Source organism: Penaeus japonicus, unplaced genomic scaffold, assembly GCF_977035675.1.
Source record: "Penaeus japonicus unplaced genomic scaffold, GWHDUDI00000001_assembly GWHDUDI00000014, whole genome shotgun sequence".
Taxonomy (NCBI): Eukaryota; Metazoa; Arthropoda; class Malacostraca; order Decapoda; family Penaeidae; genus Penaeus; species Penaeus japonicus.
The window spans coordinates 23,838,043-23,864,058 of NW_028234416.1; the positions used below are offsets into that span (position 1 = coordinate 23,838,043).

At 43.6% G+C, this 26,016-nt stretch overlaps 1 protein-coding gene across 5 annotated transcripts in view; it reads left to right on the forward strand.

The window, feature by feature from the left end:
- Nucleotides 1-26,016, forward strand: part of LOC122248757 (homeobox protein PKNOX1) — a 365,717-nt gene that overhangs the window by 267,374 nt on the left and 72,327 nt on the right. For all 5 annotated transcript variants that reach the window (XM_043009013.2, XM_043009049.2, XM_043009039.2 and 2 more), the window contains one exon: nt 6,697-6,868. In XM_043009013.2, coding sequence (XP_042864947.2) covers nt 6,697-6,868 — 172 coding nt within the window. The remainder of the gene's footprint in view (nt 1-6,696; nt 6,869-26,016) is intronic.

The window sequence follows — 26,016 nt, forward strand, 5'->3', positions numbered from 1 at the left end:
TCACCCCCTTTAGCGTGACCCCCCCTCCATCACCCCCTTCGCAACGAATCCCCCCCCATCACCCTCTTCGCCCCTCCCCCCGTTGTGCTTCGTCCCCATAATCGTCTCTCTTCAATTGCCTTCCCTCTACCCTTCCCTCTTCCTCCTCCTGCTCCTCCTCCCCCCCCCCCTTGCACCGCCTCTCTTGTGTTGTTGTTTCAGCCTTATTACTCCGAAAAGTCCCTCTGCATTCAACTCTTTAGGTCGAGTCTCGTCAGTGTGTGTCTCTCTCTTCTCTTCGTTTCCCTCGTGCGTGTCTCCCCCGTCCCAAGTGTTGTTCGTGTGCCTGCGTAAATCCTCGTAGGTTCGTCTCCTTAGTGCAGTCCCTCTTTGACTAATTATCCTTCAACTCGTCTCCCCATCATGCCTTTCAACGTGCATCATCTCAAGCTCTGTTAGCTTCATTCACTCCTCCCAGCTGCCTCCGTGGCAAGCATTATTAGTCTGTTTATTCCCTTTTCCCTTCCCCAGGTCAGCAGACGCGACCTCTCCGTCCCCTTGTTGGCTCCCCCAGCTTGCCGCCTCGGTGTTCTTGGGCGTTAATATTCTTCCCTCGTTTGGCGAGTTTCGACTCCGCGGTTTAGCTCCTTCGGGTTGCGTATCTTTCCTCGCACTCCCCAGCCTGATTTTCATTTTATCCAACTTTTTCTCCTTCTTCTTCGTTGCGATTCGTCACCGCCCGTTTCCTGTTTATCTCTCATGGGTTGGCTTCATCAGGGTATTTACGCCTACTGCTTCGATAGATTTGCTTTATTTTCCAAAATCGTCTCTTGGAGAATGAATCTTAATAGCTTCACTAACCCTTTCGGACTCGGTTTCATAAAGCTCATTGCCCCTTGTAAAACTTTCCTAAGTTCTTTCGCCACAGTATCCTCTCAGCTTTCCTCCCCTCTCCCCTTCCGTGTCCTTCACCCCACAGAAGACCCCAGCAAGCTCCCCAGCAGCTCAGCCCCCCCCCCCCCTGCCCCTCCCCAAAATTCCCCATCGTTACTCAGCCGGGAGGAGTTGTAGACCACATAACAGTCCAGGCTTTTTGCTGGTGTTCCCGATTCTCTTGTTTAGTGGTATTGGGTAATTGGCACGAGCAGGATTTATAATGGTTTAACACAATTTATTTCCCTTGCGATTCTGATTCTAATGAAAGCATTTCTGACGCCTTTGATGAATAATGGTTTAATTTGAATGGTTGGATGTTTTTTGAGGGATTGCATTAGCGCCGATTTTAAAGTGCCTGCCGTTGGCTCTGTAATATGAGACGGAGACGTGTATTACCATGTCGGATTTCCCCCCCCCCCCCTTTTTTTTTCTTTTTTCTTTTTCTTTTTTTTGGCATTAGGTCACCCGTAGAAACCAAGCGTTGTTATAAATCAAATAAAAGTGTGTATGGACTCATCTCTTGCCGTATTACGCACAAAGAGAACTTCACACTTCTTAAGATATCGCGTTTTATGAGCAGTGTAATTAGACCGTCTTCTCGAGGTGCACGAACAACGACTACCATGACACCTTCATGCCCGTCATTATAACAGCACGATGGGTAATCCTCCATAAAAATGTCCCAAAGCTCAATAACGAATGCCCAGCTCTTTGATCACCTTGCCTTTAGTCGGCTGTAGGGACATAAGTCACTCTAAGTCAACATAAGTCACTATAATCCTTTGTGAATATATCCATACGATGCTAAGCTGGTGATATATAGGACCTGGCGCCCAAGCCTTCCTTTCAGTGGCTAGGAGTAGACGAGGGAGTACGCACGCTGTCCCTCGCCGTCTCGTCCCCATGGCGCATGCAGGTATCGCCTCCAGTGCTTGCGAGGCTCGCTTCTTCCTTCTCAAACGCAGTCAGATAAAAAAATAAAAAGAACAAAAAAACAAAAAAAAAAACACGAAAGGGACCAAGACAATGTCGATAGAAGAAAAGAAAATTATGGAGAGAGGATAAGAGAAAAGAAAATGAAGGAGCGAGGATAATAGGGGAGGGGGGGAGGGGTGGGCAAGGGAGCTCTCCCTGCCTGCCGCCCCTCGCGCAAAGGACTTTCAAAAAGGATCCCCAACAACCATTTTTGTATAACGTTATATAAGCGGGAGTGGTTAAGGAAGGAGAGAGGGGATACCTCCCTCCCTTACTCTCCCCTTCCTCTTTCTTCTTTCCCCTCCTCCCCCTCTTCTCCTTTCCCCCTCCCTCTCCTCGTCGTTTCCTCTTCATTCTCGACCTCCCCCTTCCCCGCTACCCACCTCCTACTTCTTCGTCCTCCCCTCGCTCTTCCCCCCCTTCTTCCCTCCCCCACCCCCTCCTCCTTCCCTTCTCCCCATCTCCTTCTTTCTTCCCCTCCCCCACCCCTTCCTCCTTCCTCTCCCCCAACCCCTTCCTCATTCTGATCCCCCTTCCTCCCCTTCCCGTCTTCCCATCCCCTCCTCCTCCCCCTAACTCTACCCCTACCCGTACCCGTACCCCTACCCGCACCCCTACTCGTACCCCTACCCCTTCCGCCTTCTAATCCCCTTTCCTCCCCTTCCCCTCTCCCCACCCCCTCCTCCTCTTCCTCTTCCTCTTCCTCTTCCTCCTCGTCCTCCTACCCCTACCCCTTCCTCCTTCTAATCCCCCTTTCCTCCCCTCTTCCCCTTCCTCCCCCTCCTTCAAGTTCTTCCAGCCTGTCCTTATTGCCAAGTTGCCATAATGGAGGGATTTTCGACATGTTTTTTTTTTCTTTCTTCCCTTCTTTTTCACAAGTTGTTGATCGTCTATTGAGGGAGTTTGAGTATGAGGTAATATACGTTCAGGGGTTTTATTACAGTCTAGATTATATATTCATTAAATTTCTTGTTGGCCTCGCCATTCACGGACCCAATGTTTATAATTAAAATAGCATGGAGTAATCTTTGTTAATGCTCCTATATTGTTCCTGAGGCTCGACATTCATTTTATTTTATTTCGGGGGTCAGATTCGTCGGATGTCTTTGTATATTTGAAACGATAGAAATGTATTTTTTCTCCGTATTTTGGAAATTCTTTTTTGGAAGTGATTATTAGTTTCTTGAATATATTGTTGTTATCTCTAAAATAATCTTCTGGCAAAGAGTTTTATCAGTGAGTGAAAGTATATATTTTGAAATGCTTTAGGGACGGGGAAGGAAAAGCACACAGCGGAAAATCTGAGCGCCAACATTATTTTTGTATCTATTGAAAACAAGTGAAAAACGATCGCTCTTAAATATCCCAGACGCCTTGGCTTGTATTGGACAATATTTGGTTTATGTGGACGAAATTGTTATTTTATTAAAGAAGGAAATTCTCTTCTGTATGTTTGTCAAAGGAAAGGTGGCTTTGTGATTTTGAGTTTTGATATAACGAATGTAAACAGTAGATTGCGCATCGCTTTCCCAAACCGTGCAATTATGACTCCTCCCAAAAAGAGTGCATTAGATAGCGGTGCATGGAGTAGCTTGTTTATTCGGGGAAAAGCCATTTCCGAAATTATTCTCCCCTTACCTACCCACTCCCTCCTTACTCCCCATTCCCTTCCCACTCCCTCCCCACCTCCCCACTCCCTCTCACCTCCCTTCCCTCCCTCCCCACTACCTCTCCCTCTCACCTCCCCACTCCCTCCCCTCCCTCCCCTCCCCACTCCCTCCCCTCTCCTTCCCTCCCCACGTCGCCCTATCCTTCCTCCCTTATTTTGACCAGTCGCCGATTCACATGATAATTTTATCGTGATGGTCTGGGAAATGGGTTGCGACTTGAGGCCATTTTCCGTGTTGCGATCAGTGGACCCGGCGCCCCATTCACGCTCACCTCCCACGTCATCAAGGGAGATTAAAGTGAAGTGCTTCGGCTCGTCAATTTCGACCCTATTCACACGTGACGTAGGAGCGATATTCATGTTTACATTATGAGGATCACGAGCCGGCTTTTGAATGGAAGACGTTGCAATTTATGGGTAAATTTTAATAACGCCTCTAATCTCAAGCTCGAACTGGGAAGATAAACCGCCCGCGCGCAAGGTAGGGGGCGGAGAGGTAGAGGTAGAGGCGCGGCGGGCGTGGAGGCTCAGGCGAGAGAAAGGAAAAAAACGGGGAGGGGAGGTACTGTTTCCTTCTCTGTCCGTCCGTCTGTCTGTCTGTCTCTCTGTCCCTCTCTCTCTCTCTCTCTCTCTATCTATCTATCTATCTCTCTCTCTCTCTCTCTCTCTCTCTCTCTCTCTCTCTCTCTCTCTCTCTCTCTCTCTCTCTCTCTCTCTCCTCTCTCTCTCTCTCTCTCTCTCTCTCTCTCTCTCTCTCTCTCTCTCTCTCTCTCTCTCTCTCTCTCTCTCTCTCTCTCCATCTTCATCCCCATCCCCATCCCCATCCCCATCCCCATCCATCCATCCTCTCTTTCTCTCTCTTTCCTTCTCCCTTCCTTCCTCCCCCCTCCTCTCCTTTCCCCATCCCTCCCTCCCTCCAGCATACGTGAAACGGAAATCATTAAACACGCAAAGAAGAATAATGAAGCGAATGCCAATGGAAAGCAATGCCCCATGTAGAGACCGCAAGGTTAATGATTTTAGTATTTAAAAAGGGTGAAAAAGGCAGGTCGTTCATAGGCAGTAATAGGGGGAGTGGATAGAAGATACATGATTATAACAGGCCGGGTAATGTGGAGTTGGTTACATACACATCGAAAAATGGAATACAAAGCTCTGGTAACAAGGCTGTAATGTCGATGTATGCGTTAGTAATTAAGGGAAACAATGGGATATTAACATTTATGCGTGTGTGCGTGTGCGTGCTTGTATTTGTGTGCGTGAGCTTTGTATACGTGCAATTCTGCTTGGGTTCCTCCTCTCGAGATTAAAAGTACAGAGACTATTAGATTTCTTTTCGTTTTTTGTTCTTGTTTTTTTCTTTCTTTCTTTTCCCCTATTTTTCCCTCTCTCTCCCTCTCTCTCTACTTCCCTCTTTCCCTCCCTCTTTCTCTCTCTCTCTCTCTCTCTCTCTCTCTCTCTCTCTCTCTCTCTCTCTCTCTCTCTCTCTCTCTCTCTCTCTCTCTCTCTCTCTCTCTCTCTCTCTCTCTCTCTCTCTCTCTCTCTCGCCTTCTACATCTCTCTTCTACCGCTCTCACTCTCACTATGGAATTTCTAGCCAGTCATCTATAAAACCAAACATGATTAAAATAGGAAAGCAGCGTTTACATAGGGTCGACATATCAATGCTCCTAGTTGTACTAGATGTTCGCCTCATGTCAAGTTCTCATCTCTTCTTATAAAAGCGTTTTATGACAACAAAAACTAGATCCTGTTCTGGTAACGGATCTTGTCGCGCTTAAAACTGTACAAATGGTTGCAGAGTATTATGCTTAATATACGATTTAGTGGGTGTTAGAGGGTGACGGATAGTCCTGGAGGCGACCATCCTCTGAGATATAGGTTTTGATTTTCTCTCTCCCTCTTTAGCTTTATCTTGTATTGTGGGGACATCTCTTTAATTTTGCATATGTGTCACGAATTCCGGACTTTTTTTTGGAGGAGACATTACACGAACCATATTTTGTTTACACGTCAGTATAAGGAGAAGGGACGACAGTTCGACGTAAGGTTTTTCTTTCATTTTGGTTACACCTTTTAATGTTGAATGCGTGTCAAAATGTCTGGCCTTTTATATGGAGACTCCTATATGATCAGTGGCTTGTTTACCTGTGAGCATAACGCCCATGCATGACAATCCGCCACACCGGAACTAAAGAAAGGGAGGTTAAGAGAGACGTTTCGGTCCAGAAAATGACGTGTACATGATATCTGATTGCCTGAACTATGACTTCGGCGATATCGTAACGGCTGCAAGAACTTGTCCAGGATAGAAAGTGGAGGAAACCGCCCCGCAGAAGGTGAAGGTTCATGTTATGACCTCACTTACACACCTGCAATCGGAGTGAGTGACGTGAGTGCGTGTAGAATGTAGGAAAAAAATATAGGTGACCAAATGCCTTTTCTGTGTTTCACAAGGGTTTATGTCTGATTTATAAAGCCGGTTTCGTTCGTTTTATTCTTCTCTTCCCCCATTCATTTGTATTGGCTTTCGAAATGCCGGCTTGACACTTTTCGTCCAGTAATTATAGAATAATTGTTATTGATAATCACCATTCTTGAAGGGAAAGTCTTTTGACCTGGATGTAAGATTTTCAGCATAAATCTTTATTTCTTCGTCGACGCCCAGTTAATGGCAAGATCCTTGCAATGTGTTCTGGATTTAGCTGATATTTAGTTTTCGTTCCATTTATGTATATATTTACTTATTTATCTAGTTGTCCAATTTAGTTCACTGCAGTGCCTATATATATATATATATATATATATATGTATTTATATATATATATATATATATATATATTTATACATATGTATATATATATATATATACATATATATATATATATATACATATATATATATATATATATATATATATATATATATATATATATATATATATATATATATATATATATAATATATATATATATATATATATATATATATATATATATTCCAAGGACAGAGCACGTATCTGGAACATTTTTTGTACGTCAGCTATCGATATTAATATTTTAAATCTGGATCTAGCATGCCATTTCGACCATTTCACAAGGACACCTTTCCTAACCCTCCCGTGTGGTCTTCCCCAGGCACCCCCTCTTCCCCCTGCTGGCGCTGCTCTTCGAGAAGTGCGAGCTGGCCACGCAGAGCGCCGACTCCGTGAGCAGCGATTCCTTCAACTTGGACATCCAGGCCTTCGTGCAGCACCAAGAGCGGGACCGCAAGCCTTTCCTCATGAACGACCCCGAAGTAGACGGCCTGGTGAGTACTCCTTGCAGGTGTTGCGGTGGCGCTGGGTCGTCCCGGAAGGGGTCCTCTTCGCATTCGGGAGGGGTGAGGTAGGGGTGAGGGGGAGAGGGAGGGAGTTTGGAGGAGGGGTGAGAGGGAGAGGGAGGGAGGTTGGGGGATGGGTGAGAGGGAGGGAGATTGGGGAATGGGTGAGGGGGAGAGGGAGGGAGGGGGAGCGGGAGGTTGAGGGATGAGCGAGGGGGAAAGGGAGGGAGGTTAAGGGATGGTTGAGAGGGAAAGGGAGGGAGTTCGGAGGAGGGGTGAGAGTGAGAGGCGGGGGGGGGGGGAGTCGGACGGATGATTACTGTGTATGTGTGTGTATCGGTGTGTCTGATTGTGATGGCGGCTGGGGGTGGGTACTAAAAGGAAAGGAGGTGGGGAGCGGAAGTGTGCGCTGGTGGGGAATGATTACCGGGGCGAAAGGAGGGGAGACAGATGGGAGGAGAGGAGGGGGGGTAGGGAGGGACAGGGGGGTCAGAGGGTGGTTATCAGGAAGGGGTCTAGCAGCAGGTACAAGACGAAGGGACACTACTGGTCTCTGATCGAGGGATAATGTGAGGTTGAAGGTGGCCGGGCGGAGGTAATGTAAGTGTTGGGGAGACGCAAGTGGATGTTATAAGAAGCGGAGGTACTGAGAACGAAGGAGGTTCTCCCCCTACCCCTACCCCTACCCCTACCCCTGCCCCCCTAAGGGTGGGGTAGGTGATGGAAGAGGGAGGGGACGATGCATCTTGGGTCACACAAGGGGGGAGGGGGGAGGGAATCAGTTATCTATATGGAGATGTCGCAGCAGGGAGAGCAGATAGCAGAAAAGGCCTAACGAAGTAACAAGAGATTCATACAGAGTTAGTTTGCGATGGGAGGGACGCAATAAGGGGTATAGAAAGCGGAGGGAAATAACCGCAAGAAAAGTCGGTGACGGCGGAGGGGAGGCTATCGAGAACCAGTTGCAAAATGTGCAAAGCGCAACGCCGATTGCCGCGGCGGTGGTGAGTGTGGCTGCCGCTAGATCGCCGGAACCATAATGGAATTTTCGTACGTGATGGTCACGGATGGCAGACATTAATATGATTTAGATGTTGGTAATATAAAGCTCATCCGGCGCGAACCAAGGAAGGTGGCAATTGCTACACGACCTGCGGGAGGAGAGGCGGTAAGTGAACCAAGATTCCTCTCTTCAGAGGGTGTTGACTAACATGACGAAGAAAGAGGTATCGAAAGTTTTTTGGCTGTTAATTCAAATATGTAAATTTGAAATATGTAAATCTATAAGAGGCAAGTATCATAATATGATATCTGAACTTATTTTTCAAACATGAATCGACAGTCTAGAAATATTGATGTACGGATTTGGATATTATGTTACACATTATAGAATCTAGGTGGGTCGTAAAATATTGATAACTGCCAATACATTTTTATGCAAAAGAAATCCAGTTTGGAAGAGTCTCTCTGCTACTCCGGTTTAGGACTACCTCCGGCCGCAATTTGTGCCGAGCTCCGTTTTCAAAAGGCGGATTGTGTCGAGCATATTTTAAACAGGCATATTTGCGATGGCTTCAAGCGTTATGAGATTCTCGCGACTCCCCGTGTCCTCGAAAACACGTATCTCTCAAGTCCCAGGCAAACATTTTCTGAGAGAGCAATAACTCGTCCAGAGCTGTCCCGCCTCTGACTTCCAGAGCGGATCCCGGTTGCAAGGAACTGATTTCGCCCCTCGTGATGCTTGCACGCAGCGTTAATGGAGTGATTTCGCGTGCACGGACTTACAGAAGGAGCGTGTCGCTTGTAGGCCGTGCTACCGGAGAACAGTGCAGGTTTGAAAAGTTGCTTGATTTTATCCGTGTTTACTCTACGCGACACGCATCCCTTCCCACCTGCAGTTCTAAGACTTATAATTTTGTGTACAATTCGAGAAGGATTATTTGAACGTTTCCAGCGATACATGTTAATGATCGTCCGTAAAGAGGATAGATGGTAAACAAATTTGACTAATGCTCGTGTTGACAATAGCCAAGTAGCATAATCTTGAAAAATGATATACAACAACACGCATAAACATCCATCAAGAGGTGATGCAAGACCTTTTAAGATTACATGAATAAATTCTACGCCGGCACCTCTGGAACTCGTAAACATCAAGAGAACATCAATTTCGGCGCGCATTGCAGTCAGCTGATCGGGGGAGCTGGAGACGAGGCGGAGGGGCTGGTTCCTCCGGCGTAACTCTTAAATCTCTGATACCCGCACTAGAATTATACATGTGTGATTCCCGCCGAGTAAAATTTTAAAGCAGAGATATACCTGTTCTATAATTATGTTTGGGGGTTGGTAGTTCAGTGAAGAGATCAGCGATACGAGTTGAGGGAAGTACGTGGTGAGGCGGCGGGCGGCGAGTTGTGATGGCGGAGGAGGTGGTAGTGGTGGTGGTGGGAGCGGAGGTGCGAGGCGAAAGAAGGAGGGAGGAGGAATAAGGGGAAAGATGTGGAGTTGGTGGAAGGAAGGGAAGGGAGAATAGCACAACTAGTGGAAGTGGAGAAGGACAGCTGATGGGGAAGTGGAAGACGGGGATATGCAGTTGGAAGTGGAGGGGGAATGGGAATGGGGGCGCGCTGCTGCAAGATTACCGATGCGCGGCCCGGAATTATACATCCCTAATACCTCGGAGTAAATGTTTATAGCAGAGATACATCTCCAGTAATTATGCATTATCTTCAACTGGTACTTGCTGCTCCATAATGACTGCTATTGTGCACACTCACTACATGGGAAATCTGAACCGCTCAGACATATGATGCTGCGATGATGGACTCGGCCAAACTGCTCCTATATGATAATGGCTGGAATTGCTGATTCCATGCTGGTCTTAGTGAGTTGAAAGAATGGTATGCTATGTCTTATTAATGAGGATTTAGTTCTTCAGTGTCTATCTCACCTCCTACCTCCTCCCTCTCTCTCTCTATCTATTTATCTATCTATCTCTCTGCCTATCTACCTATCTCTCTTTCTCTTTCTCCTTTTTTTAGATGCCGAACAAATCTCTCTCTCTCCCCTTTTTGGCTCTCCCATTAAAGATTTAGCAAGGCATCCCCTTAAACCAAAATCATCGTGGTTACACATCCGAATCTAGCCAAACGATTTCACTCGACAGAAAAAAATAGCATAAAGTAAAAATGAATTTGTTACTGAATATTAATATTTACATTATATCTGATATTACTCTCGTTAGAGCTGTGAAATTTCCGCAGTCCATCACGGGAAATTTCAAATGCGTAAATTAATATCAAGTCTCGGTGTTTGCCGCCGACACGTGCGAACAAAACGCCATGTCGTTTCGGGTAATGTATATTGAAAGCTCGTAGTGAAACTTTTGTTGTGATTAGTAATCTATTTATTGCTGGCACGGATGGAATATATTTGCCATTTTTTTTAATGTAATGTTCTGTTAATGAGGGCTGATGTATTGAAAGATATTAGCACTGGGGCTGTCTGGGCCACTGCAACTCAGTTTGATAGGTGGAAGGGGAACGTCTAAAGACATATTTGTTTCACCAAATGTTGCAATAGTGACTGTGATTATAGGGTGATTTTCGTCCTTCGGAAATTAGAGGTTTGAATTAGCTGAAGAGTGACGGTGTCAAAGGGAAACCCGGAAAGCAGGGGAAAAAAATATTCTGCCTTTCTGCATTCATCATTTTCATCATCAACTGCTTCCCATCTTCCTTCACTTCCTCTTCTTCTTACTCCTCCTTTTAATCCTATTCTTCCTTATTCTCCTCCTCTTATTCCTCTCTTTCTTTCTACTCCTCTATCTTCTCTTCTTCTTTTTCGACCTCTTCCTACTTATCCTCATCCTCTACATCTTTCTCCTCTTCTTCTTCATATTCCTTCTTCTCTCTCTTTCTCCTTCTCTTCTTCTTCATCTTCCTCTTCTTCTTTCTGCCCTGCTCCTCCTCCTCCTCCTCCTCCTCCTCCTCCTCCTCCTCCTCCTCCTCCTCCTCCTCCTCCTCCTCCTCCTCCTCCTCCTCCTCCTCCTCCTCCTCCTCCTCCTCCCCCTCCTCCCCCCTCTCCCCTCCCCCCTCCCCCCCTCCCCCTCCCCCCTCCCCTCTCCTCCCCCTCCTCCTCTCCTCCCCCCTCCCTCTCCCCCTCCTCCCTCTCCTCCCTCTCCTCCCTCTCCTCCTCTTCCTCCTTCTCCTCCTCCTAACGGATGATGATGATGATCGCCGGAAACTAGAATGTAAATTGTATATTTGAGGAATTACGTTTTAGATTTTTTCCTGCTGTTAAAACACCGTGACGTTACGGATAGTGATTTTTTATTCATTTCATGTGCCTTTTTGTTACTCTCTCTCTCTCTCTCTCTCTCTCTCTCTCTCTCTCTCTATATATATATATATATATATATATATATATATATATATATATATATATATATGTGTGTGTGTGTGTGTGTGTGTGTGTGTGTGTGTGTGTGTGTGTGTTAATATGAAAATGTTTTATTTTCCTTTAATTTTATTCTCGGTAATTTTTTTATTTGTGTAACATTTTTCAACAATTTGAAAGTAAATAAGGAATTTCAATGATTTTAGATCAAAAGTCGAGTATATATTTGCAATATTAATTTATGATATAAGTATTTAGATATGACTTCGCGTTTAATTACTGTTTAATTACGTGTTTAATAACCTCCGAGACGCTCCTAAGCTACAGCCAGGTATCATCTCTATATGTGAACAGAAACTCTCTTAACGTACGCTCTCTTCTCCATAATTAATTATACTTTAATTATTCGTAATGTTAATGGAAATCCCATTACTAATTTAGTCAAAAGAATTCATATATGATTTACCTGAATTAAGATTTAACGCAGCTAAAGTTAAACTCAGCAGTAGTGTAGATGCTGGTATGATTCCTTTCAAATAATTCAATCATATACTTCACACGTAATTTCCTGTTTTGCCTCAACACCAATTATGTGGAGCTGTTATACTAAGTGTGTATATTCCGAGGTCCTTTACGGCCGACTTTCGGGACATAAAGTATAGGACAGTCGACCGTACGGCCTGGGTGGAATGAATCGTAAATGCCCCTGAATTCCCCAATGTTCGATCTATAACACCCATCTGTTGACAAGAATTTTAGCGTGAAATACGCTCTCATGGAGACACTCGACGCCTCCCAGGTGAGTCTGAACTAAACCACCTAATGCACAAAAGCCGTCTTTTAGGTGCTTTTGCTGCGGGATTTCCGACTCTGTTGAAGTGTGTGCCGTGGCTCTGTCGTGGGCCCTCAGGAGGCGACACTTCCCCACTGTGGCTCAAGTGGCTGGGGGATTTTTCACTCCCGAAGTCAAAGTCTCTTGTGCAGTGTTGCCCGTGGGAGCACGTCTTGTCAGCGGGTTAAGAAGTTACTTGCTGTGATTTCGAGGCTCATGCGAGTGTTTCCTCAACGGGCCAACACGCCAATGGATTCAAGCATTTGTAAATGTTCTTTCGGCGCTTACTCTTTAATGTGTGCTAAGAAGGGCGCTTACAAACACCATAGTGCATCAGCGAGCAGCGCTTCGGCGATCCTGAAGTTTCTTTTATCAATAGACCGCACAGGCATTTCCTGTCACGTTTAATGCTCCCGTCCAATAATGCCGTCACGCCTTAGAACTGTTATTCAAGCCTGGCCACTATACCGCACCATAATCAGTAGGTAGCATCCACCATCAGCGCACCACATGAATGTCACCGATGCCTCTAGCGTCACCTATACTTTCACCGATATTAAAGTTTCCTTCATTCGTTATTTTGTTTCCGCATCATTATGCCTCGTTACCATTAGTCCTCTTCAGCATTAACCCATTTACCTCCTTTTTTGAACTGGGGCGCCTCATAATAACCCTCTCATTACGACCCCCTCATCTCCCGCGCACCTGCGTCGGGTTATCTCTACTTTCTCTCTTTTCACGAAGCTGTGTGTCTCCTCCTCCACTCCTCCGCGCCCTTCCTCCACCACGCCTCTCGTACCTCCTCCCACCTAGCCTTTCCTCCTCCACTTCACCTATTTCGTCCTTTTTTTCTTCCTTTTTTTTTCCACTACTCGACTTACGCTCTGCTGCGCTGCGTCTATCCAGTGTTTAATTCAGTATGGGCTTCTTTGGTTCAACCTCGTGTACACCAACTAATAGGTCCTTTTGCCGTGATGGGTTTTTAGGCATTCCCTATTCCTTGCTCCTTCCAATAAACGGATTATTTATTTCTTCCTTTCTTCAAATGTATTGTCAAATCGTTTTCCCATTTCCTTTTTTTTGGGGGGTGGGGGGGGGGGATTGTTCATATATCTGTCTTTCCTTATTTCTCCTATTCTCTTTTTCAAAATCTCAATGGTTCATATTTTTTTCCCCATTCCATTCTTCTTCATATTCCTTTTCCATTCCAGAACAATCTCCAACTTATCCTGGTTCTGCCCGACTTTTACCGATTCTCTTCCCAAGTTTACTCTCCACGCCTTTCCTATCCCCTTTCCTCTCTTCCTTTCTGCTTCCCACACGGCCCCAGTCACTCTCTACTTTTATTCGGCCCCTCCCTCCTCCAGGAGAGCGTAGAAGAGGGGAGAGAGGAAGGAGGGGGAAGAGAGTGAGAAAAAACAAGGAGGAAACAGAGAGAGAGAGAGAGAGAGAGAGAGAGAGAGAGAGAGAGAGAGAGAGAGAGAGAGAGAGAGAGAGAGAGAGAGAGAGAGAGAGAGAGAGAGTATGAGACCATGAGAGAAAGAGAAACCAAGAGAGAAAGAAACGAAAAGTGACCGAAAGAAATATAAAAAAAAGAGGAAAGAGACAAAGAAAGAATGAGGAGAGAGAGAGAAAGAAAGAGAGGATTGGCAGTAGGAGAGCGAGAAAGAGAGAAATAGAGGGGGAGGGCGAGATGTCATTAACATTCACACCCGCCCGGTACTTCTGTAAGCTATAAAAGGAGAAGCTTTTGAGGGACGAGAGGCACGGCGTGAAATCAAGGACTCGTCAACACTGAATGTATAGAACAGGAAGTAATTGCTTTCTGGCGTTGGTGGTTTGTGCGTTATGCCGTTGTCTGGTCACTGAACACGGGGAGTCTATCAAGGGAAGGGGAGGGGGAAGAGCGGTGAATGGGGGGGCGAGGGGGAGGAGGAGGGGGAAGAGCGGTGAAGGGGAGGGGGGGGCGAGGGGGAGGGGGAGTGGGAGGAGCGGTTCTGAGGGCTTCGAGAGAGGGGGGGGGGGTTGAGGGGAAGGGGAAATGAGGGGAGGGGTCGTTTGAGGCGCACCTTGCTAACTCTTTGATACTGACTTTGATGACAAGCTTCCTGGCGATGTGGACTGGCCTTTCATATATTAAAATGATTTTTGAGGTCGGCTTTATAAATGTTCACAAGGTGTTTATTGGTAAATGGTTTGAAAAGGATTTTCCTCGAACGCGGAATGAAACCGATTCATTAATTGCAAAGTAGTCCTACCTCGCGCGAGCCTATTCCACTGTAAATAATCGTGCATTTTTGCCCAATTACCAGGTGCAATTAGAATACGTAATGCATTTGGTATTGATAAGGGAATTTTTTGAAAAATGTTCAATGTGATCTGTTTTATATTCATTAGCTATTTGTTTCGTTAAAACAAATTAAAAAAAAAAAAAAAGCTCACATTAAACCTTTCCTTTTCGATTACCCCGATCTACTTATAAGAGCTGGCGAGCTGTGTTCTCTTCCCTCCCTTAAACTCTACATAAATTTATTTGACGTCCGTGAATGATTGATCGAAACAGATACCGGAATACATTAACGATATTGAGGCACTGACAGGTTGAAATGTGTCTAGAGTGATAAAGACTGACCTGCGAAGCCAACCAATGCAGAAGGCACTATTTATCAGACAGCGTTACCAAGTCCGCTGGACCGTTTTCTTATTTTTTTTTCCCTTTTGCAATGCTGGTTTTATGCGTATATGTTCGAAAGGAACGTTTTTGTTATGCAGAACTATGGACAAATCATCCCATTTTTTCCTATTTGGAATAAACAATGAGTAAGTGAAATTCCTGCGCTCATAGTGTCTGAGGATCATTGTTTACCGCGGCGTGGCGAAGGTAGGCCGTATGGGACGATTCCTGCCAATCAAAAGCCGATTAGGGCGTCTGGTAACCATGTCTGGCCGTCGATACGAGGAAGATCTGACCGAGTCCATCAAATTATCGTGCGCCAGAGATTGCTGTATCGTCAGTCAACCCACCCTCTGTAATCTGCATGAGCCGTGCTGGTATTGTGGGTCTGAGTGTGTGTTTCTTGGCGGTATATAGAGACCTAATGTTCCCTCTTATAGGGGGTTATTGTACGTACATCAACGCCGCTTTCATATTGCGAATCCATTCTCCAGGGAATACCGCGAGGATACTTGGTTCTCTGTGTCAGCTACAGCGATTGTGTGTGTGTGTATGTGTGCGTGCTTCCCGGGGACTGTGTGCGAATGGTGTTTTATATTTAAGATGCTGGCTGGCGTACATGGAGGCTACATTCATACTTCTATATTTCCGCGTATGTATCCGGAATGAATAGATAAACGCTTTAACAGACGGACGAACACATACGGGAACATTACGCGGATATAAATTGTGTCCAGGAATAGCGTACCTGGTACACTCTGTTGCCTACACACTCGCTAGCTGGGGAATATGTCCACGCTGTAACGCTAATATGCTGACCATAACCCTGCATTCTACAATAACACTGCCTTTCCTGACGACACGTTCCTCTCACTACTTGGGCTAGTCACCGAGGTGGGTCCTCCCTCTTGCATCCGCCCTGGTGCTGCAGGTTGGCGCAACACTTACTCTCTCTCGCTCGCACGGTGATGGGATAATCACCCTTGACGCGACTGTCTGGAGCGATAACCACAAATCTTCTGGACAACATACCGCACCCTTCTCCACACCCTAACGTCCCAAGATGGAAAACAAACAGACAGATCCATCAGCGCAGAGAAGCGGCCGGGCAAAGGACGCAGCCACCACGAAGGAATGGTGGATCTAGCGTGACCGCGGCGTGACAGCTGTAATTACACGTTGTTCACTTTGTTGACTGTTGTTTCAGTGGGCAACCTACCCGCGGCCGCCAGGAGTGCATGCTGATAGGCTGATGAGACCCGCGCGTCACAGCGGCCCGCCCACCCGCCTCCGAAACCCTCTATTGAGCGGGAGGGGTGTCCTTCAGGAGGGGATGATCCATCACAAATGTGAACGTAATGCCTGCGTTTTAGGTGCGGGATCCGATGCCTGACCTGCCGACCACGTGGGTGGCTGGCGCGGATGCGACGCTCGAAGGCTGTCGGGTGGTATCTTCATCACTGAGGGACCAGGCCTCCCCCTCCCCCCCCCTCCTCTCCAGTGGCTGCTGCCTGGCCCTGGCGATATCTCCTCAACTTATTTGGGGATTAAAGAAAGTTGTTCATGGATGTGTGTGTGTGTGTGTGTGTGTGTGTGTGTGTGTGTGTGTGTGTGTGTGTGTGTGTGTGTGTGTGCGTGCGTGCGTGCGTGCGTGCGTGTGCGTGTGCGTGCGCGCATATATATATATATATATATATATATATATATATATATATATATATATATATATTGTGTGTGTGTGTGTGTGTTTGTGTGTGTGTGTGTGTGTGTGTGTAAATATATATATACAAATGTATATGTACATATATATATATATATAATATATATATATATATATATATATATATATATATATTACATATATATATATATATATAATATACACTCACATATATATACACACACACACACACACACACACACACACACACACACACATATATATATATATATATATATATATATATATATATATATATATAAAATATAGTGAGAGAGAGAGAGAGAAAGTGAGAGAAATATATATGTTGTATAGCTATACTTGTTCATATAAGGCAACAAGCATGAGCACACAAGGTACATAAACATGTATTTGTTTATATATTTCGGCAGTATGAAGTGACGGCGCTTGAAGTATGCGATTCAACCGCCGTTAGATAAATCAGAATAAGTTATATTTCTAGATTTTGTTAAGGTTGTGATCATATATTCTTTTTTTTACGAACCCCAGAATTCGACATTATTTATCGTAACGCTTTGAAGACTAAGGATAGAGAATGTACTACCTCTGATTTTCTCAAGTATGATAAATATCTCAATAGATCTTCTTCCATCGTCGAGTAATATTTCTTCACCCGCATCAGTTGTGACAGATTATCAGCTGTTTATATGCGTCACGTTTATTTACCTCTGGCTGATGGTATGGCTTCTCTCGCCTTTTACACGACCTATATATTGCGGGAAATGAACTGATCTAGGAGCTTGTTTGTGGTCAACTGGCTCCCGATACCGCATTCTCGATATTTACAGTAGAACGGCTGGTGTTGGGAAACTTTTTTGGCTGTGGGATTGTGTGTGTGTGTGTGTGTGTGTGTGTGTGTGTGTGTGTGTGTGTGTGTGTGTGTGTGTGTGTGTGTGTGTGTGTGTGTGTGTGTGTGTGTGTGTGTGTGTGTGTGTTTATACGTGTATATGTATGTATATGTATATCTTGATGTATATGTAATATATATATATATATATATATATATATATATATATATATATATATATATATATATATATATATATATATATATATATATGCAAATGTATATATATATGTATATATATACGTATACATATATACATAAATACATATGTATATGTGTATATATTTGTTTGCGTATATATGTATACATGTATGTATATACATAAAAGGTGATGTGCTTAAAATATTAAAGCTAAAAAATAATAACTAGAAAAACCATTGGTGAGTAAAGCCGTATCGCTTTTTCTTTCTTTCTTTTTCCTTTTTTTATCTTCTGCGAGTGATTTTGTCCGTCGAGAAGAGCAAGAGGCGAAGGAAGGAGGGCGAAGGAGGAAAGGATCCGACATCCTGCGCCGACGAGGGAGGACGGGAAGGGTCTGCGTCGCCGGTGCGTCGTGCAGATCGAGGAAAGACGCAGGGCCAGCTGACAGTTACCTTGACGTATGACAGTGCGCCCTGCCTTCATCATGTCGAGGGTTGATACGGAGGCGGTGGGGAAGGGGGAGGGTGGAGGGGAAGGGGGGATGGGGGACACCACATCACCTCTACACGTCACACGTCAGCCGTTTCCATATATCCGTCAGGATTCCTTTTCAAGCACGGCTGAGGTAATACTAATTATTGTTTCCTCGCCATTAAAATAAATCATGTAGTGTATGTCCTCCGCATTATTATCATTTATTACCCTTCATTACTGTTTACCTTATACTTACCGTGTACTTACCCCCACAACTCCCTCATTTAGCTAATCTAATGACAATGTTCGTTCTACTCGCCCATTTCATTAGTGTTCCATGATAAGCGATCTCTGTTGCGTCGTGTTTCTTTATTTATCGCCCCCGTCGGTCCTTCTTTCACACTTCGTTCCACTCTAAATAGCGTTCGTTCGCATGTCTTAAAACGGTTATTGAATACTCATAAGAGAGTGCGTGCGATGGCAACGTTTCCAGGGATGGGTATCATTCCTTTTTTGGATTTATGGTCTTGGGAAGAGGCGATAGTTAATGGGAAATGAGCGAAGATCCGGGCGAGGTCATAATTGAGAGAACATTAGTGAGTGCTGCGACCCGTCATTAGGGTTAGACCGGCCAGATATCATACCGAATAAAACCGTATCAAACTGATGTGAAACTGCTGCCGTCACTATCTAAAGGGTTAATTCGTTTCCGCTGTGAGGGTTCCATTTCCACCCCCCCTGCGCTTATGGGAAAACCCACCCCCTCCCTGTATTTTGTGGTGATTAATCCGAGGAATAAAATTTCAGTTGGAACATTACACTGCAGGACTGTGGCGGTAAACGACCCTCGCTTCGGGTTTTTTACCCTCGCAGTTTTAAAAGTTCGATCTCGTTTCCCAGAGAATTGATAGTGTATGTGCGGTCTGCCAGCGACTATAGATCACTGTACAGGTAAGTGTCTTATTAGGGACCATTAGGATCTATCTAAGGGTAGTTAGTGATGGTAACAAGGGGATATTAGTGGTGTGATATTAGTCATCATCCACTCTCCCCTGTGGCCTTCCTGCTTGACACATACTTATAGAGAGGAGATAAAACGTAAGCAAGAAGTTAGAATGAAATTGGTAATAGTGCGACGTCCGATGGAGCAAGCGCCTCCGAGCTCGTAAAACGAAGAGGAAAATCTTATTAAAGTGATGTTCGAACTAGTCCTCCGTGAATCTTGCTCATTGTTCCGCCTTTGTATTACTTCATTAGAGAGATTTCACCTCGCCTGTGTGTTGTTGGATTGGTTCCCGTAGATTATTTAAGAATGTGTGTCTTTGGGTATATGTGTGAATGTGTGTATGAATATAGATAGATAGATAGATATATGTATATAGATAGATAGATAGATAGATAGATAGATAGATAAATAGATAGATAGATAGATAGATAGATAGATTAATAGATTGATAGATGTATATATATATGTATATGTGGATATGTATATACACAAGTATATATGTATATGTTTGTATGTGTATACACATTTGGTATATTGCATGCATAGTGAAAAGACAAGAATGCATGGCTGTGGCTTCCCACTTCTGACATCTTCCTGCTTAAAAAAAATTCCAAATACGCAAAATAATGTGATAGTCTGGGCCCCACGCAACGCTTCAAAGCGTTTCTTCCTCGTTATATGTATATATATATATATATATATATATAATTATATATATATATTATATTATATATATATATATATATATATATATATATTATATATATATAATTTATATATATATATATATTATATATATATAATATTTATATATATATATATATATATATATAGAGAGAGAGAGAGAGAGAGAGAGAGAGAGAGAGAGAGAGAGAGAGAGAGAGAGAGAGAGAGAGAGAGAGGGTGAGAGAGAGAGATGTCTATATATAGATCTAAATATATATATATATATATATATATATATATATATATATATATATATATGAAATACACAGTATATATATACACATCATATACATATACATACGCGTGTGTGTACCGTATCTTTATTATATTTGCGCATGTATATACAGCATGAGTGTGCACATGTACACCCGCCCAAATTCAGAAATCCACTCCCATTTTTAAGCATGAACACACGGTTTGCGTCACACGATATGAAGTCATGCATGTCTTTATGAAGTAAGCACATGCGGTGAGCAACACCGTATTCCCAAAGCACTGTCGTTTTCGTCACGGTCTGGCCGGGATGCTGAGACCAAGGCGGGATATCTCTCTCGGGTTGTGTCTCCGTTTTCGGCTTTACGGGAGAGACGGAAAAACGTCTGCGTCTTTCATCTCGTCTGTGTGCACTTTATTTAATTTTCTCTCCTCATTGTATTCCGATGCAAATCCCAAACAAGCAGAGAAGCAACGTGTTTCTCAGACTTAGCAGGCACGAGTTATCAAGCAGAAAATACCAACCCCGATCTTGTCCTTAAGGATGAGAGCGACCGCTAGTGCCATTTCCCTCGTATATTGGTAGAAACATATAAAGGATTTAATAAACATATTCCCTCCCGTTGAATGAGATAAACGGACCCATGCTGAGGCGCACGGGAGGGAATCATCACATCTATGAAACAAACAAGCACCATAATATCAAGGGGGATTCTAATACTGTCTTGGGTTCAGATCCTCAATGGCTGTACGATTCAATTCTACCGAGAACGTCGCTACCGCTTCCTTTGCTCTGTTCCATTTCAAAACTGCAATATATTCCGAGGAGTGCTATCCAAGTCAATATACGAATGTTATAGCGTCATTGAGAAATTCTATCACACTTGCAGGATTATTCGTAAGTATGAATCTTGAGTGAGATACGGAGTTCCCGCCATTTTTGCCCGTCAGGGTGTGTAATGCCTTAGAGTTTACGCTGAGCAAGAGATCTTGTAGCGCGCACAGAAAAACGCTTTTGGTTTACCCGTCGTATTGCTCAGCTTCTCCTTCCAGCTGTGGATTTCTTACTATAAAACGTCTTAGTTTCTGAATTGGCGAATTATCTCTAATGAAATATTAGGTAATGTTGCTGTTAGCTGTAATCGTGTGCATGATCACGCCAATCCTTTATTTATTAAGGATGAACAGTGGAATTACTTTTATTGTCACCGGACCGTGAAGAGAACTTATCTCTCGCTCTCTCTCCTCTCTCTCTCTATCCATCTATCTTTTTGTCTATCCATTTATCTATCTATCTCTATCCTTTTATTGTCACCGGACCGTGAAGAGAACTTCTCTCTCGCTCTCTCTATCCATCTATCTATCATCTATCCATCTATCTATCTATCTCTATCTAAGTTTTATTCTCTCTATATATGTCTATGTGTCTATCTATCTGTCTATCTATCTATATATCTCTCCTATCTTTCTTCTTTCTTTCCACTCTCCATCCCTCCCTCCTTCCTTTTCCCTCCCTCCTCCCTTCCTTCCTTCCTTCCCTCCTTCTTTCTATCAGTCCCTTGTACGTTTTAAAATATCCTTGAATAGGCAGACCCATTCTGCTTCTTTCGATGGTGGTTGTTTCTGTCAGACAATCTCAGTAATATTTCCAATGCACGCAATTATTCACATCCTCCTCCCGATGCAAAACAGGAGACAATATGTCCATGTAAATTTCGACTATTCCTGGCGCGAATAAATCACGTGGTGTGCCCTTCACAAATCATTACGACACTCTGCCCTATATAAACCATGCAAATGGTGTGAGCTATATATAAGATCAGACATCCCAGATATAAATCACATGACGGAGGGCCATATATATATAACGTGGAGTTCCTCTCGCCTATATATCACCCACGTGCAAGGCTGCAGCTCCGGACAGGGCGGGGCCGACCGGGCGCAGCACCTCCCCTCCACAGCTTGCTCCTGCCCGCCCCACCCCTCTAATTAGCTAATTGTTATCGTTATTACTGCACTGGCACGCCTTTTGGCTCTAGATCTGTACTGTCATTGGGTGCTGCGCTCTCGAGGGAAGTCATTGACCATAAATCATCATGACAGCTGCGGTGACAACGACCGAAAAAGTCGTCCGCGGAGGCTGCATGTTTGCTGTACCACGAGAAAAACAAACGGACCGCGACGAAGTGGAGCTCTGTTGGCATAAAGCCGCACCTCGCGCATACTTACTGTCTTCTTGCTACGTTTTCAACAGCTTTATTCCCAGCATTAATGATATAGCACTTTTACAACATCTGGCGACCGGCGGTGATACGACTCTCCCTCACGCAGCGCAACCGTTGCCGTTCCACGCACACGGCTTGAGTCTAGGGAACAGCGCTCGCTCGCTACACACAGGTGTTCGTCTAGGTTTCTACTTCGACTCTAATGTTTCACGTTTTCACGTCTATTATCTTTCCTTCATTTCTTCACGGCAACCGAGGTGCATTTCACCCTCTGCTCCCTCCGCTACGGGTCTCGACGAAGCAGTCTTCCACTTAGTACAGACGTTTTTATTTTCAACCCCTTTTTATAGCATTAGAACAACAATATATCAGAAATTACGCGCTTAAATCCCACGTCGTGTGTCAGTGTGCTACAACAAGATAAGTCATTCAATCCGTCATGGATTCGAGCGAGATCATACATGGAATTCAATTATCACCTAAACCATTGTATTGCCTATGTTGGCTTACACGTATCTTTTTCGGTATTCACGGGCCGATAGGACGATCGTGTATGCTTATTATTTTAAAAGTCTTTTTGTGTGTACGCGTTTATAGTTCGTAGATTTTTTTCCCGGACATTATTTCAACTCGGGATATGTTAGCCACAAGAACGAAGAAATAGTTTTGAGAGCACAACTCCTAGTATATTGTATGTTTATGTATGATCCCTGTCAAAGGAAGAAATGCGATTTGTGCACAATTATTCTGTTGTATATATATATTTTGTGAGTATTTTTTACTGACCGTGCTTGATAGCCACATATATTATTACGATTTTTGTCGCATCTGGGAATTTATATCTCTGAAAATAATGGTCCGAATGTACTAGACTAGTTTTATTTCTTCTCCACATTTATCGTTCTAAAACGCCGTCTAACAAAACTTTAGTGAAAGAGCATTCCTGTTTCCTCTGTGGTGCTTCTAACGAAAATTTGATAGTCTGTTCTGCGTCATCCGAGTATCAAATCAACTAGCTCTTTCTTTAGTAATATTGATCCAACATATCGAGATAATCTTGATAACCGTAGGTTCAAAATGCCCGCGTGAGGAACGAGACTCTCGACCTGACGTACAAATTTACACGCATATTTTTAACCCTCTTTTTTATCATATAATAAGTTAAACGGCGAATCTGTGATCAAATTTCCATTACCTGGGCGACCAACAGGAAGGTGGGGCCGAAGGGGTCTCTGTAATGTTTATCTTCTGTTGAAAACGGTCGTACTTACGGCCATCTCTCCCTTCCTCTTTTCTCCTGATCCTCATTTTCCTCTCTCTCCAGTGCTTCGTTTCCCCTCTTTCTTGTGCAGTGCTTCGTTCCCCTTCTTTCTTGTTCTTTCTCTCCATTGCTTTTCTTCTCTTTTCCTGTTTTTCTTTTCCCTCTTTTCCGTGCTTCTCCCCCTTTCTCTCTAGTGCTTTTTTTTCTTCTTTTCTGCTATTCTTCCTTTTCCTCTCTCTTCGGTGTTTATCCCCCCCCTCTCTCGTACTCCCTCCCTCTCTCCAGTGCTTCTTCTCCCTCTTATCTCCTGTTCCTCCTGTTCTTCTCTCTTCAATGCTTCTTATCCCCCTCTTTCTCGCGCTTCATTTTCTCTCTCTCGTCCGTTTTCCTTTCTATCTTCCCTTTCCATTTTTTTCCTCTTCTCTACTCTCCTGTCCCTGCCACCCCCACCTCCTATTTTCGCCTCTCTCTTGCTTTTCCTTTCCTTTTCCATGTTCTTCCCTTCTTCCTTCTCTTGTGTTTTTATCTTTCACTCTCTCTTGTCGTTTTCTCTTCCCCTCTCTTTTCTTCTTTTCATTTCCCCTCTTTCCTGTGCATTGTCTTTCCCTCTCTCTTGCCCTTCCTCTTCCCTTCTTTTCTTTCCTCCTCTTCCCCTTTCTCTCTCTTTTTCGTTATTCTCTTCTCTCTGTCGACGCCCTTTTATTTCATCCTAAAGTGAGAATCTCTCTCTCTCTCTCTCTCTCTCTCTCTCTCTCTCTCTCTCTCTCTCTCTCTCTCTCTCTCTCTCTCTCTCTCTCTCTCTCATGTTTTTTTATTTCTCTATTTCTATCTCCTCCTTTTACGACTTGGTTCACAGGAGTTAATTTTTGCATTTAATAATACAAGTAACATCAGACAAAAAATGTAAGGTCTAAGCCCTGACACACGTCATACGATAATGGCCTTTTTATTATAATTATTTTTTAAACAATTTTCTGAAGCTTAAGGGACCGCTGATATTACTGGATTATCACATCGTTATTTCAGTGATTATAGAAGAACATAACATTTTTTCCTTGGTAAGAGGAGTATGCACTGATAGACTACGATAACAATTATCGCCGTCTCTGTTATTTTTTTGTGTTAATTTGTCTTTTTCCTTTTCTTCGAGTATAAGTTAAAAATAAAAAAAGTTTCCGTTAAACTCCCGTCCTGATAATCGAAGCGTCGTAAACAGAGTGTAAATCCCACACTCTGTTAAACCGGCGGTGTTTTTAATAAGTTATTTAATCAGCTTTAAGTACATTTATGGAACATTTTCGCTAATGAAATTTTCGAAAATCCCATTTTTCTTCCGTGATGCCTTTTTATCTATAGATACGGGAAATACTTTTTAAGAAATTACGGTATAAATTTATACGAAAGTGTTCGGGTGGGGGAAAAAATACATTCTTATAAGCACAACATTATGATACGGTTGTGGCATGTCCAGGCGCCGTTGTCGTCTGCCGTGACACGTTATGGCCTTGCGGGGGGAGGGGAGGGGGAGGGGGAGAGCGGCGAAGGGGGAAAAATATACAAAAGAAGAACCCAGGGAGACGTTTTAATTTTCAATCGGTTTTACTGGTTCTGCTTCTGTTTTTTCTCTCTCTCTCTCTCTTTCTCATATATATATATATATATATATATATATATATATATATATATATATATATATATGTGTGTGTGTGTGTGTGTGTGTGTATGTGTGTTTTTGTTTGCACATATTTATTTATTAATGCATTTATTTAATTGCTTATCCATTTCTCATTCCCTTATTCCTTTCTTTCTTCCTCTCTTGGACTGGGCTTTAGGATAACCTATGAATCGTGATAAGGTTCGGGTCAAGAACACATCCACACAAAAAGGTTGCTATAGAGGAAAATGCTTTATCGAAACACAACAACCGACGTCTTCATACGAAAGCCAACCTTCACGGAAGACCTTCGGCCGCACGCTATACGCATAACATGAGCCCTCGATTGCGTTTGATGTCTAATTGATTTTCCGAGAAATGGGGAATTGAAATTTCGGAATTACGGAAACATATATGTCAGCAGATCGTCACAATATTCCTTCTTTTCGTCCTTTTTCTTCTTTTTTTTTCCTAGAGAATAAAACGTCGAAGTTCACTCTATATTTTTTCTCTTTTCATGATATCTTTCCTTCGGGTTTTCTTTCTCTCTTTTTTTTTTAATACTCGTGAATTTCCAAGAAGAGAGGCCATGGGTGCGTGCCCAATGGAACTTAAGGTGCTGCTACCGGCCACCTGGATGGGATGCTAAGCCCACCGAACAGCTTTGTTTTGTACTGTCCTCTGTCGTATTTCGGTGGCGGGGGATGTTGCCGCCGAAATTTTTCTTTTCTTTTCTTCTTTTTTTTCATTTGCGGAACTTCTGTCTTTATTCGTGTTTGTTTTATTCATTTGTTTCCCTGATTTTGATAGATCTTATTATTTATTCATTTACTTGTTCGTTTAATTTTTTGTCGGTTACTTATGTTATGCCTTTTTTGTGTGTGAACTTTTTTCATTGATTTTGAACTTTATTCATTGATTTGTTGATTAAGTTTATTATTTAT